Below are 16,450 nucleotides of genomic sequence, written 5' to 3'. Positions count from 1 at the left end.
CTGCTGGAAGGAAAGCCAACAGAGCAAGCATAATGCTAGTGTGTCTCAATCACTGCTCAAGCTCTAAAATTTGGGGGATTTAGCTCATCCAGCTTTGACACTGCCTTCTTTCTACTGCAAAAGGAGTCAGAACAAATTACCTTAGGCTGTATGCATAATTTACAGCCTTCCTTGCTTATGTTAAGAGATCAGGTATGCCCCTGCTTGTTAAACTACACCTACTTCTCAAGAGTCCTTTGTTACAACCAGAATTCTTGATGCTGCCCACCAAGATCTCCTATATCCTTACAAGGCACTGCACCTGCAGCAGCAGAGACAGTCCATTTTTCACATATAAATAAAGGTCTTAAACTCTTTCATCTGTCTCATAAGTATATTTCGGTGCTGAAAATAGCATAAGCTGTTCATGCTTATCTTCTAAATTAAGCCAATGAATCTTGGCACAGGCCCAGTGAAAGGACATAACATGCAAGAGACCACACGACCTGATCTACACAGCAAAACCTGCATTCAAAGTACTCAAACATTATTTTTTTAGCCCTGAAACCAAAACAGCCTGGTAAGAACAAGTATCACTGCTGACATATCCTCATTCTTCCAGTTTTCTTCCCTTCAAATGACAAGTTTAATCTGTTGGATCTTGCTGACCATGGTGATAAGCCTCAGTGAGAATTAAAGGAACTTCTCAACCGATGGTCACAAACCAGCTTTGGTTCGAAGGGATCTCTGGACATCGTTTAACCCAGCCTCTGGCCCCAGACAGGGCTAGACCTGGCATCTCTGGGAAGAGTCTGGCTTCTTCTAGACAGCCTCCATTAGGTTGTTGAGGATCACAATTAATTCCATCCTCAAACAATTTTTTCCAGAGTAAAGGAAACCCAGCTTTCAGCCTCTCCCTATATATCAAAGTAGGATCATCACCATCCTGAAACCACTACCTGAAAACAACAGACCTAGTAGGCTCAAATGAATATTTATCCAAGAGGGAAAAGAACAGATCATCTCATTGTGGATGGAGTCAAAACCTTCTAATAGAATTTGTGGTGAAAAAGTCAGCTTTTGCACAGTGGGCAAGATTCCCAGGAAATATATGAAAATTTTTGATGATGAGATCAAGGTGTCATATCTTTGAAGGACAGTATGAATATTTATTTAAGTCTCGTGGGAGACAGACACTTCAGTTAGACTGTTTTTCTATCCTCTTAGGAATAGTGCTTGAAAATGAAAATTATTTTTAACTCCTATTTGAAGTATCTTTTATTTCAAAAACTTTATTACCATCTAGATATCCAAACCCAGGGTTTCTAGAACAAGCCAACATCCAATTTAAGATGAATGCATGATGCAAATGAGTGAGGCAATAAGAGCCTAAAGAACAGCTTCTGCAGAAGTCTCAAAACCCCAAGTATTTTTTGATAAGCTACTAATGAACCAAGAAAATGTGTACTGCAAAGACATGTAGTGCTAACAAATATACAGACTGGAGAAAAACATTAAAGCATCAGTTAGCATTTGTAATCTAACCTTAACAGTGGGTTTTGGAAAACAAATGTGCTTGAAAACAGAATCAAGGCAGTTTACAAATGGTGGAGCGATGGTGCTAAAGCTCTCAACCTTCATGGTGAAGCACCTGTGCTACTGTGTCTCCCTTTTATAAGGCATCTCTATGAGAGAACCATGAAGGATCTCTGTTAATCCCTGCAATATTCTAGATAGGTTTAAAGAATTTCTTTAGTAATTCTGAAGCTGAAGCATGGCAGACTTCATCTGCAGTGCATGATTCAAGCACATTCCCCAATACTTTATTGAACACCTGAGGTCTTTCCTGTTACTACTGGATGTGGAGAGACATTTCTACCTCTCCTAATCTTGAGGTATCAGCTCTCTACCAGCACATACAGCTTCTAAAAGGGGACACACTGTTACATTTCAGATACAGAGAATGTTCCAGAGACCTTGCTCTTCCCAGTACTCTGATTCTCAGTTTTACCACAATTCTGGGTGAGGAATATCTTGCTGTTACCTAGTCAGCCAGGTTAAGATATGATGCAAGCAAAAATCTGGTTTTTGGCAGGAGAGAAAAAAAATACAAGATTGGAAACCTTAAGAAAAAATCAAAAGTACAGAAGAAAGACAACAACAACCAAAGAAACCTCCACGTGTCATCCTATTAACAGCAACCCCACAGTTTCACAGTCAAGTATGAGCCAGAAAATGGCTGGTCATGCCTGACCCCTTACATCTCACACTGGGCCTGCCCCCACTTCCCAACCTCCTCCTTTTCCACCAGTGCTCAGAGCACGCAGTGACTCACTGAGCCATTGATCCAACTGAAATCAATTTGGTTTTCCTCTGGAGTTAGTTTTCAACTCAGATCACCAGCCTGATCCAACTCACCATGGGGCCATGCAATTGCTATAACCCATCCACAGAAATCAGCAGTCAGGAAGTGAGAGGCACCACACCTCTTGTAATAGCACAGTCATAAAATAAGCAGTTAAAAAAAAAAAAAAAAAAAAGGAAAGATTTCTCTATTCATCTGACTTGCTGTACAATCAGTCTGAATCTGATCAATCTTCCTAAACATTAAATAAAACCTTTCTGTCCAGAGGAGGAAAAAAAAAATACCAACATGCCATCCAAAATAATTTTTTTTTTTTCCCTTCTCACTAATTTCCTCCTCACCCAAAATATTCTGGCCATTCTTCTTAATTAAAATGTTTCATTTCCTCTCCTTGGAGATGCAAAAGTCTGTATTAGACCAGATGTCATCTCTTGCACGTGACTACCAATAATATTTCAACAAATGTTACGATGTTCCATACTTCTTCTGCTACTTGGTACTCAGTTCACATTTCCAGATTATATGCAGCCTCTACTCGTCTACTCCAACTTGTTTTGGATATCAGCATGCAGAGTAACATACATAGCTTTTTCACAGGCTCACAATTGCACACATAATGATAAATTTAACAGCAGTGGCAAATGATTTAACCCCACCAGTTCCCATTTAAGGACAATGCAGCAATTTAGCACTATTTCTCCCAAGATTTTGGTTGGCCATTTTTATATTTAAAAGCAGCTAGAAACTCCTTGCCTAGCCCTTTTGCCATGAAGTTCCATGTCTTCCAAAATTGTTATACTGATGTTACACCCCCAGTTTAAATATAGATGGCATGCTTATAACGAGACATTAGGAGGCTCCTTTCCCTCTTTTAGCAATCCCCTTTCTCCTATAGTACAACATGGAAGAAACCAGGAGTCTGTCTGTCAATTGCCCCATTCACGTGACAACTCTTGCAGACTGTATAACCAATGCTTTAGGTACAATTAAGAGAAAGCAGTTGATGATCATTTTCCCTGGATGAACGAGACTTTAAAAAAAATAAAAAAAAAAAAGAAGTGCCTGGATTTCTTTACAGATCATAATTACAGTAGACGGCCATTAACCTGCTTACCTACCCTTAATTTTTTTTTAAATGAGCTCATCTTTCTCCACTTCATTTTTCTCCTCCCTCATCCATTCTTCTCCCAGACTGCAGCAATAACATGCTTTTATTCTTTCCTTTTGACTGCCAGGGCCTTAAACTAATTATTAATTGAGAATGTATCTAAAGGATCTGAATGAGAAAGTTGGAATTAACCCAATTGCCTCTTTCCCCCTTTTATTTTGCATAATTGAACACTAGGTCTACCTGGCAGCACTGCTGAAAACAGCAAACGAGTTGTTTTCCTTTCAAAGGCAAGTTTGCTTGGGCAAAAATATGCAACAGCAAAAAACAACACAGAAAAAAAATCAAGTACCTGGAAAAGGCCTCAGCATTGAGTGAAAGCCATTAGCAAGCAAGCTGTCTACCGTTAAATTCTCTCAACAACTTTGCTGTCCTGTAGGAGAATCCTGCAGCAAACAGCATCCTGCATTTAGGAAACCAGACAACTGACACTTCATCAAAAGGCTTGTCCTTTAGAGAGACTAAAACGGCATGACCTGACACTGCCTGCTGGTGCAGAGCTGGCTGGTTGTACAGCTCCGACTCATCTTGTTTCCAGTTGTTAAATTACATTAAAGGACAGCTAAAAATATATTAAATATTTTCCTATTACTTTTCCATGCAAGCAACTGCTATAGTTACAACAAGAGTAATGTCCAGGCAAACGCTTAGTAACATGAGGGGTGGAGAAGAAAATCCAGGAATCCCTCTAAAACATTCCTGATCAATAATACAACATTTGGATTGCAGATGAAGAAAGAATTTTTTTTTTTGCTGAACTGATGCATTTCTTACAGTCAAAACAGAAAAATATTTACATTTGACAAAATGGTCAACTAGATCTGAGCTATAGTTTTAATTCACTTCCACCCCAAATTTTTGCCTTTTTTTTCTTCTGAAACACACCCGAACTTAGCAGTCTACCTGTGACACACCATACACTAAACTCTGACAAATTCACACTGATATGCCCCTGTTAAACATTACCCGCAAATGAAAAACAAGGAAAACCCGTTCGAAAATCCCGATAATCAACGTTTAAACACTGACAAAAACGAGTCTTAATTGATTAAGGATCTCAAGGTCTCTATCGCCATCTAGCGAAAACTGCCCGCCATTACCACACCGTCCCCTCAAACGCAGCCCCTGGAATTGTCGACACACACGCTAAACTCTGCTGGATCCAGCCTGCCCACGGCCAGGGATGTAAGGCTTTGCTACACTTCTACTCCCTGTCTCAAGGAAAATAAAGATCAAGCACTGGCCCGTATCTCGCTAAGGCTGACTGAAGAGAACTGAGCTTTCATGGATTACACTGCCACAGAATCATAGAATGGTTTGGGTTGGAAGAGACCTTAAAGATCATCTACTTCTGTGATCTGGCTTTTTATGAATGGCCTAATACTTCTGCCATCAAAATGAACATGTCAAGTTCTACTAATATAGTTCACAAGTTCATTAACATAGTCACACACAAGTTTTTAAAATGGCAATGTGCATTTACAAGTATTTTTTAGTCACCATAAGGAATCCCATGGCAGCTCCACTACTGCTCTCCAAACCACAAAGAGAAGGTAAGAGTCAGGAGAGGTGGCACTCAGCACTTGGCATCAAGCGCTTGAATCTTCCCACAACTTCAGTGGAAAGGTTGTCACTCACACAGTTGAAAAGCATCAATTTACAGGACTCATCAAAACTCATTCTCAGCTACCTTAAAACTTCATGCTAGTATGAGCTTTAACAACTTCAACATGAAATACGTATTTCCCACTTTCAATTATTCTGCTAAGACTTACAATTGAACTGTAATTGTGTTAGTGCAAATATTAAGTTCAGTTTTCATCCCACACAGTATTTTTCCCACTTAGACTTCTACAAGCCTACCTGCATTTACTCAGGTGCCCTTTACAACAGTAAAAAAAAAAAAGTATTAATTGCAGATCATCAGAAAAGGCCGTTTAAATTTAGACCATAAATTTTCCATAATAGTTACTTTTTAATTAACCTTTTCCCATAGAGAATCCAAACCTCCGGATACTTAACATTTACTTCTTTTATATTAGAGTGGTAAGAGGAAACCTATGGATAGAAAGACTAATATAAAAATTGAAAGTAATGTTTTTCCAGATTAGATATTTCAACTTAGAAAACAAAACAAAACAAAACAACTCCCAGAAAACTAAGGTGTCCTCATGTCATCTTCTGTGGCAAGAACTCAAATGTGTGCAAAGGCTTGGCAGAAGCCAGCACAGGTCTAGCACCACCAGAATTTAAGAGGTAAGAAATCCCTTACAACCAAAGATCAACTATGTAAGAGAAACCATCTCTAATTACTCCCCAGCACATTCTGTAGCACCTATTTAGGATCTCCTCATTTCACCATCACACTGGAACATAATGCAGAAATACCAGAATTTCAAGCTGTTATAACTGATACGTTACAGATAAATGAGAATAAACTCTGTGTGCAAATGAAAGGTATTTCCCCATCCTAACAGAGGCCAAAAGCTTAAGTATCCATAGAATACCAGGCTTGTGGCAGGTGGTCCATACGACATATGGAGATCATTTTAAAAAAACTAAGAAACAAGTAGAATTCATTACTTTTAAAATACCACTAGAAAATATAAAGCTATGATACTCAGCTGCTTTGCATGCCAACCTCATAGACAAATATATCAGAATCTCACAACAACGAACACAATACCTTATTAAAGGAAACATTAACTTTTGAATTCACGTGGCTGCATGGCACATTTGCAGTTACCAAACTGGGAAATTATTTCTGAGTTAAACAGATGTGTAAGGTTAAACATAACTGGTTACATAAATTGGGAAGACAGCAAATGTGGGGTTCTCCCTAGAGAACTGTTTAGATAGGAAGATTATTAAAAACAAAGATATGTCACCAGAAATAAAACACCCCCAAGCAACTGAGTTGGGGACTGTAAAGTAGGTGTGCCTTCACATCACGGGAAGGATGTGCCTGTCAACAGGGACATGACCTCATCCATCTCCCTCATCAACTAAAAGGCTGACCAGCCATCCTGACACAACTGTTCTTGGCACCTTTGCAGACTCCTGCTTGGTATTCTCTTCTATAAGGAACTAATATGAAACATCATGTTTTAAGGCAATTTATATCAGTGGTATGTTTCGGATTAATAAAGATTATTTTTCCCACAGGGACAAAATCAATGTGGTCTGTATTGAACTACCATCCTAATCAATAGCAAGAGTAGTTTTGCCTACAAAGTCAAATGCAACTCCTAAAATCTGAGGCTAATGAGAAACTTCATTTTAAGGAACAAAGTTTCAGAAAACAAGCCCTGATACATAATCCATTGCCTCCATGGTTAATTAACCCTATCACAGACTTCGGGGTTTCAGAAACTCATCATATCAGGCCACAGGACAGTCTGGCTAAAAGCAAGCTCATCCAAAGCTGAAGCATACCACCAAATCAAAGACTAAACTATCAAGCAGAACTGGAAATTCATGGAAAATGTGAAAGCAGCCTTGACTTTTTTTTTGTCACCACAATCTGGCCCATTGAAACCAAATAGTTTGACAGTACAAGAAAGACAAACTAAAGAGTTCTGAAACCAAAAGCAGCTTCAAAAACAAAACCATTCTTCTGTTCAATGAAAAAAAACAGGTGGCTTAAATTCAGCCTTTTTACATGTGTGTATAACCTGTTTAATGACTTACCTCTCTCCCCTTATGTGTCACCAAAGCAGCCAAAGGCTTGGCGTAGAATCTGCTGTAGGAAAATCCCAAGCAGCCATACATGCTGTTAGCAGTGAGTTTCAAAGCTTTCTGTCTGATATCATACTGAAAAGAAACACAACCAGCAAAAATGACCCAACCACAGCCATCAGAGAACAGAACTTAATGCTCACAATTACATTCACAGCTTTTTTATACAGTCTGCAGCAGTGATGGGCTACAAATAAAGCACATTACAATCACTGCCACTACTAATCATCCCTATTCTACAAGGCTGATCAGGGCACTTAAGGGGAGTGGGAGGAAAAATCAACGGAGTTCTATAAAACACACCTGTAAATAGAGGTCAGGATTTAAATCTGGCTGCTTCATTAACTGCTTAACTTGGCGTCTTCTCTCCACCAGTTTCCTGATTTCTTTAGGCAAAATTCCCATTTCCAGAGATGGGTCTGGAAGCTCTGGAATTTCTTCCTCTTCTTCGACCTGTCAAATGATCACTGCTGCTTATCATTTTATTGCTTGAAGATTAGATTTTAATGAATTAAGTGAAAAGCTTGGGGGGAAAAGACACAAAACCACTGCCAATTCCTGCAGAGCACCGAAAGCACAGTTTAGAACAAGCATGAGGTGTTTTTTGCAGTGTTTGACTGTATTACTTTGCCCCAGCTGGGGACAGGGCCTAAGTCTGTTTCGCTGTAGGAGCAACACAAAGAAGGTATGGACTAGCAACAGGAAGTTTTTTATTTTCTATTAGTGTGTGTTATATATTTATGTACATACACACATATATAAATCCAGATAAATAATACACACACTCTCACTCTTAAGTATATATAGATAGATACAAAAATATAAATAAAAGTACACACACAGCAATTCTTTCCATGCTGAAAAATCCACCCCTTTTTTATCATCACATAAGTACTTTTGGTGTTCAGATCTGTCAAAAGGAGCATGTGCTCTGTAGAACTGATACTTTGAATGATGCAACTGACCAAAGTGAAACAGACCACAGCAATAGAAAAAAAACTCCACCCCAAGCAACTCTTGATTATAGCAAAACAACATAGCAGAAAGGACACATTTTTCTTAGCATGACTGAAGAAATGGTTGATCAGCAAAAATGGGAAGACATTTCAAGCACAATGAAAGCGACAGAAATGTACAAAGGAAGGGCAATACAGACACTGAGATTGGCAAGTTTAGTAAAGCAGTCTGGGGAGAACTGTAACAAGAAATTACACCAAAGGCTCATTAAACATCATACAGTGAGTGAAATCAAAACGAGCTGCTTCAGGTTGAAGCACACTTCAGAAAGCAGGGAAAATCCAAAGACAGTTTGGAGGAACTTACTGACAGAACTCCACATACCTGTCTCCTCATTTCTGCTATTGTGTTGATACTTCATTTGTTACAGGACTAACTAATTCCAACCTGTGAGCTGATACCAGTTAAAAATAAAAGCTTCTAGTTTAACCTTTAGACCTGACCAGCTCAAAGCTTCAGTTTACAACACAGCTCCACCAAAAATTGTTTCAGCACATCTGAGAAAATGAGAATCTCCACCCATGGGTAAGCCAGAGCCAACACAGCTGCTTATAAAACAGTACATGGAACCATACCTTCAGGAGGTTTTTCAGCTGTGTTTAATATAGTTTGAATAGCATGAATTTTTGTGAAGCTGGTCCCACAGCTGACACAGTCACATCACCCTCCCAAGACACACACATAGTTTTCCTGATGCCTAGTAATGCTTGGGCTCAAAATCGTATTCTTTCCTGTAGAAAGCATGAGACTTTTGCCTACCTCCTTCAGGTATATTTGCATGAATTCTATAGCAACTTAATCTAAGGAAGCCTCTATCAAGTTAGGATGAAACTAGTAAAGGAGCTCGGAAATTGCTGAGGGAGGATGTGTGGCTGGAAAGGGTCACAAAGCCTCAGTAACAATCTTGTTCCACAAGGACACCAAGATTAGATGGGAGAGAACTTAGCAAGATTCTGTGAGAGTATTACAGAAAGAATGGTGACAGAAACAAAATATTCAAAAAAGTCCCAATCCAAAGCTTAATATGCTACGTCTTTAAACAAGAATCATTTCTTATGTATGAAAGGGAACAAAAAAAAACAGTGGAAAAGAACAGATTCTTAAGGAGCTGATTCACAGAAAACACGCTGAAGTTAAGACAGTGTAATTTAAATCACAAGTTAAAGCACACAAACCTCTGCCCTTTTCTGTGCTTCTGATGACAGTCGCTGCACTGTGGTAAAGCAGATGTTGAACTCCTGAATAATCGATGGGTACAAGCTGTTGAAGTCGAGAAGCAAAATAAACTTGTCATAAAAACCTAAAACAGAGTTAAAACAAAAGTCATAATTACTCATGTCTCCCAAAGGACTTCATACAACTCCACAATTAATATTTAAGTGACAATAATACACTGTACCACATTTCCATAATCCAAATCCCTTCAAGCAGCTGCTGAGATGCACCACTGCCCTTTAAACAAAGCTGTCAGAAGTGGAACGATCCAACCCCATTAACTCACCAGAGTTGAACAGATAGCTTCTGTGTTACTATAGGACACTTGTACAGTTTTCCCCACATAGAGGAGAAACTGAAAGAAAACTTACGTGTCCATTAGCAAAATTATACATAGATATGCAGTCCTAATTCCTAAAAAGAAGCAATTCCACAATCAGTGTTGGGAATTTTGTTGTACGCAACAACATTCCCGTCACAACCACAACACCAAACTCCCACAAACACAGATTACCCACTGCAATCTCTCTGCATTAATACAACCTATCTGTCTCTAACTTCATAGAAGAAAGAAAACTGCCACATCTTACCGACTTTGGGATCCAAGACTAAGCCCCCAGCATATGCTGCTTTCTTTTTCCCTATCTTTGATTTATTCTGATCTTCAAAATCTTCATCTTCATCCACCTATATTTGGCATTTAAAATAGTCATTATCTAGTCTCTAAGATTTCTGTAATGTTAGAGGAGTTATTTTTGGCAAGTAAAATACAAATTTGGGAGCCAGTGCAGAATTCCTTTTAAAATATATGCAAAACATGGTGTTTTCATCATGATCCTTACTAAAGCGCTCTACATGTCAAAACAGCCTTCAAACCAATCCTGATAGGAAAAAACTGCTAACAAGAGATTACAAAGACCTTAAAGTATTGCCATCATTCAACACAGCACTAGAATGCCTTTTCCAGCTAGCTGTAAAAGTCCACACCATGAAAAAAAACCAACTCATAACCCAGAAGTGGTATGATTGCCCAATTAAAATGTTGGCTTTGGAAACAAAATGGCCAGGCTTGAATAAAACAAAAACATTATTACTGACCTAAAGAATACTCTGGTATTTCTTATGTTGTAATAGGAATTCTTGTCGCAATTGTTCAATTCTATTCTGAATCATTTAGAATTCCAGCACTACTTTGATGCAACAATATGATCAACAGAACATGTTGCTTTCAAGTTTGCTGTTGAACTTACTTAAAACTAAAAAGTAAACGTGAAATACAAATACCTTCCCAAATTTTAATTTGTTCACTAACAAACATCTGGATATTTCTATAAATATTATTCACACTGGTATTACATAAAGGAATTTTTTTTAATACCTTTGGATATTTCACCCATATAACTAATTATACTTGAAATACTGTTCATCCAAATAACTAAGTGCAGATATTAAACAACACTGATTATCTTCTTTACCATTTCCCTACACAGACAAGTACTAAGCTTATTTTAATTTTAGACTAACAGAACAACTGAGTTTTTATAGATCTGTGATGCAACGGAAAAGTTGTTACACTCTCCCACTCATTAACAATTCCACACCAAGAAAATGTTTTAATTAAGCATATGCTGTACCATTAAGTTATATCTAAGTTATGTTTGGGGTTCTTTGTGCTCCCACAGAATAGTAACATGCAAGAGATGGAAGAATGTTTTTTCCTTTTTTTAATAAAAATCCTTTAGAAAGAGAAAAACTGGACCCACCAACTTCTGTGGAGGCTTTCTGAAAACTTGTTTGTCTGGCACTATGTAGTCCTTCTCATGAAAGGCATGAAGCAGCAGGAACTCATTACGTTCAGATCGTCCGCCCATCATTGTCCTTGACTGAAGAGGGGGCGAAAACAGAACTCAAAACAAAGCACAGGAAACACTGACAGCAAAAAAGACTAAGCAATGTCCTCCAACCATTTCAGTTCACCTAGCATTACTATTACTCTGGATCATCACCGTGCACAAAACTCAAATGTGGTATTTTTAAGGAGGTTTTACATTATTACTTGATTAGAACACTGAACTCTCCCACTTGTCACACCAAAAATTTACAGCATTGTGCATTCTAAATTAGTGTTTAGAAATTAAACCTGGCAAATCAAACACAGAAAACATGGAACTGTTTTGGGGGGGCAGTGGAAGGGGATGGAAAGTAATAAATATGTACCATGACATTCCCAGAGATGTTTGTTATCTGAAGAGCCAATGGCAGGACATTCAGCTCACACATGATCTGCAGAATGAACTTGGCATCTGTCCAGGTGTTTTCCAGCATGAACAGTAAGCGAGGAGAATCACTGGGGAAAGAAGGGGTATGGCCTAGCAAAGTAAAATCAATCTCCCTTGTACTCTGTAGCAGTTTACACCTACGTGCTGTACGGAACACGTGGTATCTGTAGCACACCACTGCTGAATTTTACAGCAAGCTATCATACTCAGAGAACTACCCCAAAACTCAGGCTTGCATCTCCTGTTAGTGTGTCTACACCAATGCTCCCACAAATCAATTTGCTTCACACATAATAAGCCACCAGCAGCCACCACAAGTATCTTGAAACATTGTTTTATAATGTTTATAATTCATAATGTTAAGACAGCATTTAACTTTTCAAATCCCAATATGCTAAGTCAGCATACCCATGACAAATCAAGTAAGCAAATGTAAAACTTTATGCCAGGGAACCAGCTCCTCTGCTTTCCAGAGAAGGATTAAAACCCCCAATCAGCAACACACCTGTACAGATTTCGAATTTCCTCTGGTAGAATTGTTACCCTCTCTGTTTTCAAAATCTGATGGACCAGTTCAGACAAATGGTAACTTTTGCAACGAATTAGTTCTTTAGCAGAAATTTCTACATCACAGATCATCCGACCGCAGGCAGCATTCCTTTCAGCAAACCCTCCTCGACCCTGCATCATATTACACAAGGAGAGAAAACCCCAATAAAATGAAACAGAACAATATTAACAAAAACATCTATCCACAATATGTGTTTATACGACTCAGTCAAGTCAGTTGGTCACTAAGTACTCGAATACTCTATTAAATACCACTAATACTCCAGAACTTGTAATTATCCCCAAAGGAACCCCTTGTATCTTTCACTGCATGTGGATATTAAGAAGATAGTTAACTCTCACTACTAGTTACATCTTAACTCTTAAACTATCATGCTTTTTTTTTTTTTTCTTCAGTCATTAGACTAGCCCCAACAAGAACTAGGTGTGGATTTTGTCTTTCCTCTAAGGATACTTTTTGTAATAAAAGCAGGATGAAAAAGTCACAAAACCACACCGAAATACCCATCTCAGCCTCTAGGAAGTACAGGAACGAGCAAGAACACCGCCATGTTCAGCACTTCAATGCTCCAAGCTTCACACATTGTCCTCTGAACAAATAGGTAACAAGAACTACAGAATTATTAGCTTAGCAGCTCTCTATGGGATGATTCACCCATCAATCCAAATTGCTTTTTCTAATTTTACAGCTACAGCAGACAAAGACTGTTACAGTAAAGACTATTGCAATTAATCTGTCATTACTATCATCTAGCTGAGATAAGTAAACTAAATTAGCCTAACTTGAAAATCAGTTTATCCTATTACTGTAATAAAAGTCATATAAACACTCATCATTTCTGATCTGGGAACCACAAAATTCAGCATGACCAACAGTCAAAATACATCAGTGTCACATTTACAATTCCTCAGAAAAACTAATTCATTTTTAATCACATGCAACATAAAGGGGCTTAAAAGACTTAAGCAATCTTATTACCCCAAGCTTTGGCATATTAGACCTCCTCAGTCGACCTATCTTGGACCAGTGAGGGACTTTGCACAAATTAATTCTTTGAAGCAGCACTTCCAGATCAAATCCATAAATATTATGACCCTTGAAGCAGAAAAAATAACAAAAAAGGTTACAACAAATGCAAATTCAAAGACTTACTTTCACACACTCAGTATTCCTTTGCCCTTTGTGATTTTTTTCAACTAATTGATGGCATTATCTCTCTCGTAGAAAGCACTTTCTAAGAGAACATTCATCAACAGTACTCATTAGTCTTAACATTAACAATGCTGTTCACTAGAATACCAAAATCAGCTCTGTAACTGACTCATAGCACACACAATACAGCTTCATGCTTTGATACCAGAGATTAGGATTTAAAGCTTTCTGAAAAATCCACAACATTCTTCATAGAGCATAAAAACTTAAGAGTAATTCCTTTTCCCTCCATCTGTGAAAGTCGCAATAGTGACATCAAAATGCTGTAAGTTATTTTTGCTTTGATACTACAACAGGAAGAGCTGTTAAATCTGAATAGGAACACCTTGCAAGCAATATTTACATATCAAAGCACTCCAGCAATATTTTAAACAGTCCATTGATGACACTGGTCTGTACCCTCATCCAAGAGCAAAATGCTACCCTGAGGAACATGAGCCAGCCATAGAACTGCAGGTCCACTCCAGCAGGTACCTCTGCGCAGCGCAAGACTGCGCTATAGAAGCAGCTTCCTAAAATGGGCAGCAGCATTTCAACAGCACTAATTAAACCAGGTGCAAATTAAACTGCACTAGCACAGCTCTGCTGTTTTCAGGATAGGAGCTCTCACATCCCTGCTATTGGCATCTTCATTTGTAAACCCCTGGCTGCAGTGTTTCTTCTGATTCCTTGCCAAAGCCACCAGGAAGTTTAGGTCATGGGGCAAATACTGAATACCAGCTGCAGTGAGCTGAAAACATCAGGCATTGACTGCTCACTTCATCATATTACCATCACTTAATTATTTGCATTTACCTACAGAAGAATAACAAGTTGTATGTAACCAACCTCAGACTTACAACCAACTTCAAATTGTCTTCAAAATTTTATTACATGAAAGTCAGAACTGTCATTAATTAAACATAACCAAAAAAAAGAAAATGAGTAATTATAATAAACCCTCAGCTGCTAAAACAGTACAAAACGTAAGAATGCTTATTGCAAAACTTTGCTCAGATCTCATGGATTTGTATAGATTGTTATTTTGATTTACAGAAGAAACACAAATTATATGAGCATCTGAACTGCAACAGAATCTTAAGTATGCCAAGAGTTCCCATTTTTCTAGAAAATCATTGGAGTTTTTTTGTTGTGTTTTGTCTTTCTGAGTAAAGAAAAAAAACTTGTTTCAGGTATTGTGAAAATACTGCCTATTTTAGCTATTATGGGAAATAATAGCTAAAATGCTGTCAGGGAAAATTCCATGTCATCTTTGTATCAAAATATACCTGCTGTCTCATAAGCAAACTCAATTCATAAGGCAGTCTAAGACAAGCATTAAAAAGCCTATAAGGGGACAAAAGAAAAAGAACAAAGCTGACCGACAATATGCTTTAATTTAACTCTCAAAGTCTCAGAACTACTCACCACAACAACGTCTGGGTCAATTTTGTGAATCTTCGCAAGGAAAAATCCCAGCAGTGTTCTCTCTGTTGCAGCAATTTCTATTTTAGCATTCTAAAAGGAGCAAGAGAGCACCTGATTTCAATGACCCAATAAGTTCAAAATGGAAGCATCTCCTCTCCCCTACTAGTTACAAGACAATAACAAAGCACCAGAGAGTTCCGCTTTTCCTTCTGTAATTCAAGGATTTTTTTCCTCACTCCCATAGACATGGAAAGCTTTCCTCAGAGGCTTTTTTCCATTCTGCTTTTGAATGTGTCTAGTGATATTTTAAGAGCCTCCTAAGAATCAAGCACACCAGGAAAATGCTCCATATGCATCTTTCACACACAGATTTTAAGATCACACAGAAATACAGGAAAAACAAAAATAGGTTATTTTATTATTCTGTCAGCTCTCCCACCACCCTTTAGAAAGGATGTCTTCTAAATTTTGACAGACTTTACTCTTCATGAAAAGAAGAATCAAATTCTCCCAGTTTACTAAGAGTACATAGTCAGGCATAATGAAAATTAATCACAATTTTAGCCTCTTTGCAAAACCTTTCCAACTCTCCTAACACTGCGTCTATTTTACGAGCACAATTAGCAGCAGTACTGAATCACAGAGAGCACACCACTTTTTTACAAGCAACACAGAAAAAATACCTGGATTTAAGTTTGCAGAGTGGAAAGCTAATTAAATAATCACGCCATTCCTTTGACTATTTCTCTTCAGAACTTACCAAAAGCACCATGAAGTTCATAGTCTATAAGGTACTGCCATCAGAAGGGTAACAACATGAAATTACCTTCTTTTTAACGGCTTCTTTGAAGTCATAAGGAAAAATGCAATCGCTCGGTTTGGAAACAGCTGCAAAAAGTGGTATTTGTACTTACATACAAGTTAATTGTATCCTCCCCATAAACACCCATTCACAACAAAGTGAGTTGAGAAAACTGACCTCTAATTCTAAAACACCAGCTTTAAATGAATACTGTCTTTAAAATAACCAAGTAATTACCAAAGCATTAAACAATCTGAATCAGTCACATTTAAGGTTATCATTGGACATTAAAACTATGGGCCACAGCTCCTGAAGAACTTCCTCTCACAAGCATTCAACACTTCATCACTTCCAGTCAGGGTCTGAATCTTAAGGTTTAGCTGATATTCTTGCAATGACACTGCAAGATTTTTTTTCCCCTAAGAAAACTTGTTTCTAAATAATTCTGTTCAGAAGAACTGAACAGAAAAATAACTGACACAACAGTAAACAAATGGTCTAAATCAATGGGAAGATAAAGTAAAACCAATAAAAATTACAGGAAACTGTACTTGGCATTGTCTCAAACTAAGATCTTTTTAATTAAGTCTTCAACAAAAAGGCAGTAACCAGTGAAGTTAAAAATGGGGAGAAAAGCCTGTCTGGGAGTTGAAATTTTGTTAGTTGTCTATTTTAGGCCATTATTGCTGTAGTGACA

At 37.9% G+C, this 16,450-nt stretch overlaps 1 protein-coding gene and 1 non-coding gene across 7 annotated transcripts in view; both read right to left on the bottom strand.

Annotated features, from left to right (window-relative positions):
• Positions 1 to 16,450, bottom strand: part of POLA1 (DNA polymerase alpha 1, catalytic subunit) — a 190,242-nt gene that overhangs the window by 150,942 nt on the left and 22,850 nt on the right. For all 6 annotated transcript variants that reach the window (XR_007200252.1, XM_048288336.1, XM_048288346.1 and 3 more), the window contains 10 exons: positions 15,778 to 15,839; positions 14,952 to 15,041; positions 13,311 to 13,427; positions 12,267 to 12,442; positions 11,700 to 11,829; positions 11,246 to 11,365; positions 10,073 to 10,169; positions 9,443 to 9,567; positions 7,554 to 7,703; positions 7,203 to 7,325 (listed from right to left, as the gene is read on the bottom strand). Coding sequence is in view for 5 of the 6 variants with exons in the window: in XM_048288336.1 (XP_048144293.1) it covers positions 7,203 to 7,325; positions 7,554 to 7,703; positions 9,443 to 9,567; positions 10,073 to 10,169; positions 11,246 to 11,365; positions 11,700 to 11,829; positions 12,267 to 12,442; positions 13,311 to 13,427; positions 14,952 to 15,041; positions 15,778 to 15,839 (1,190 nt within the window). In the remaining variant the exon portion in view is untranslated. The remainder of the gene's footprint in view (positions 1 to 7,202; positions 7,326 to 7,553; positions 7,704 to 9,442; positions 9,568 to 10,072; positions 10,170 to 11,245; positions 11,366 to 11,699; positions 11,830 to 12,266; positions 12,443 to 13,310; positions 13,428 to 14,951; positions 15,042 to 15,777; positions 15,840 to 16,450) is intronic.
• On the bottom strand, positions 9,730 to 9,860 carry LOC125322270. Its single transcript, XR_007201923.1, has one exon. It is a non-coding gene; the product is annotated as a small Cajal body-specific RNA 24 (non-coding RNA).

Source organism: Corvus hawaiiensis, chromosome 2, assembly GCF_020740725.1.
Source record: "Corvus hawaiiensis isolate bCorHaw1 chromosome 2, bCorHaw1.pri.cur, whole genome shotgun sequence".
NCBI lineage: Eukaryota > Metazoa > Chordata > Aves > Passeriformes > Corvidae > Corvus > Corvus hawaiiensis.
Note: the sequence above shows the minus strand (reverse complement) of the source record. Positions and strands in the feature narration are given on the sequence as shown.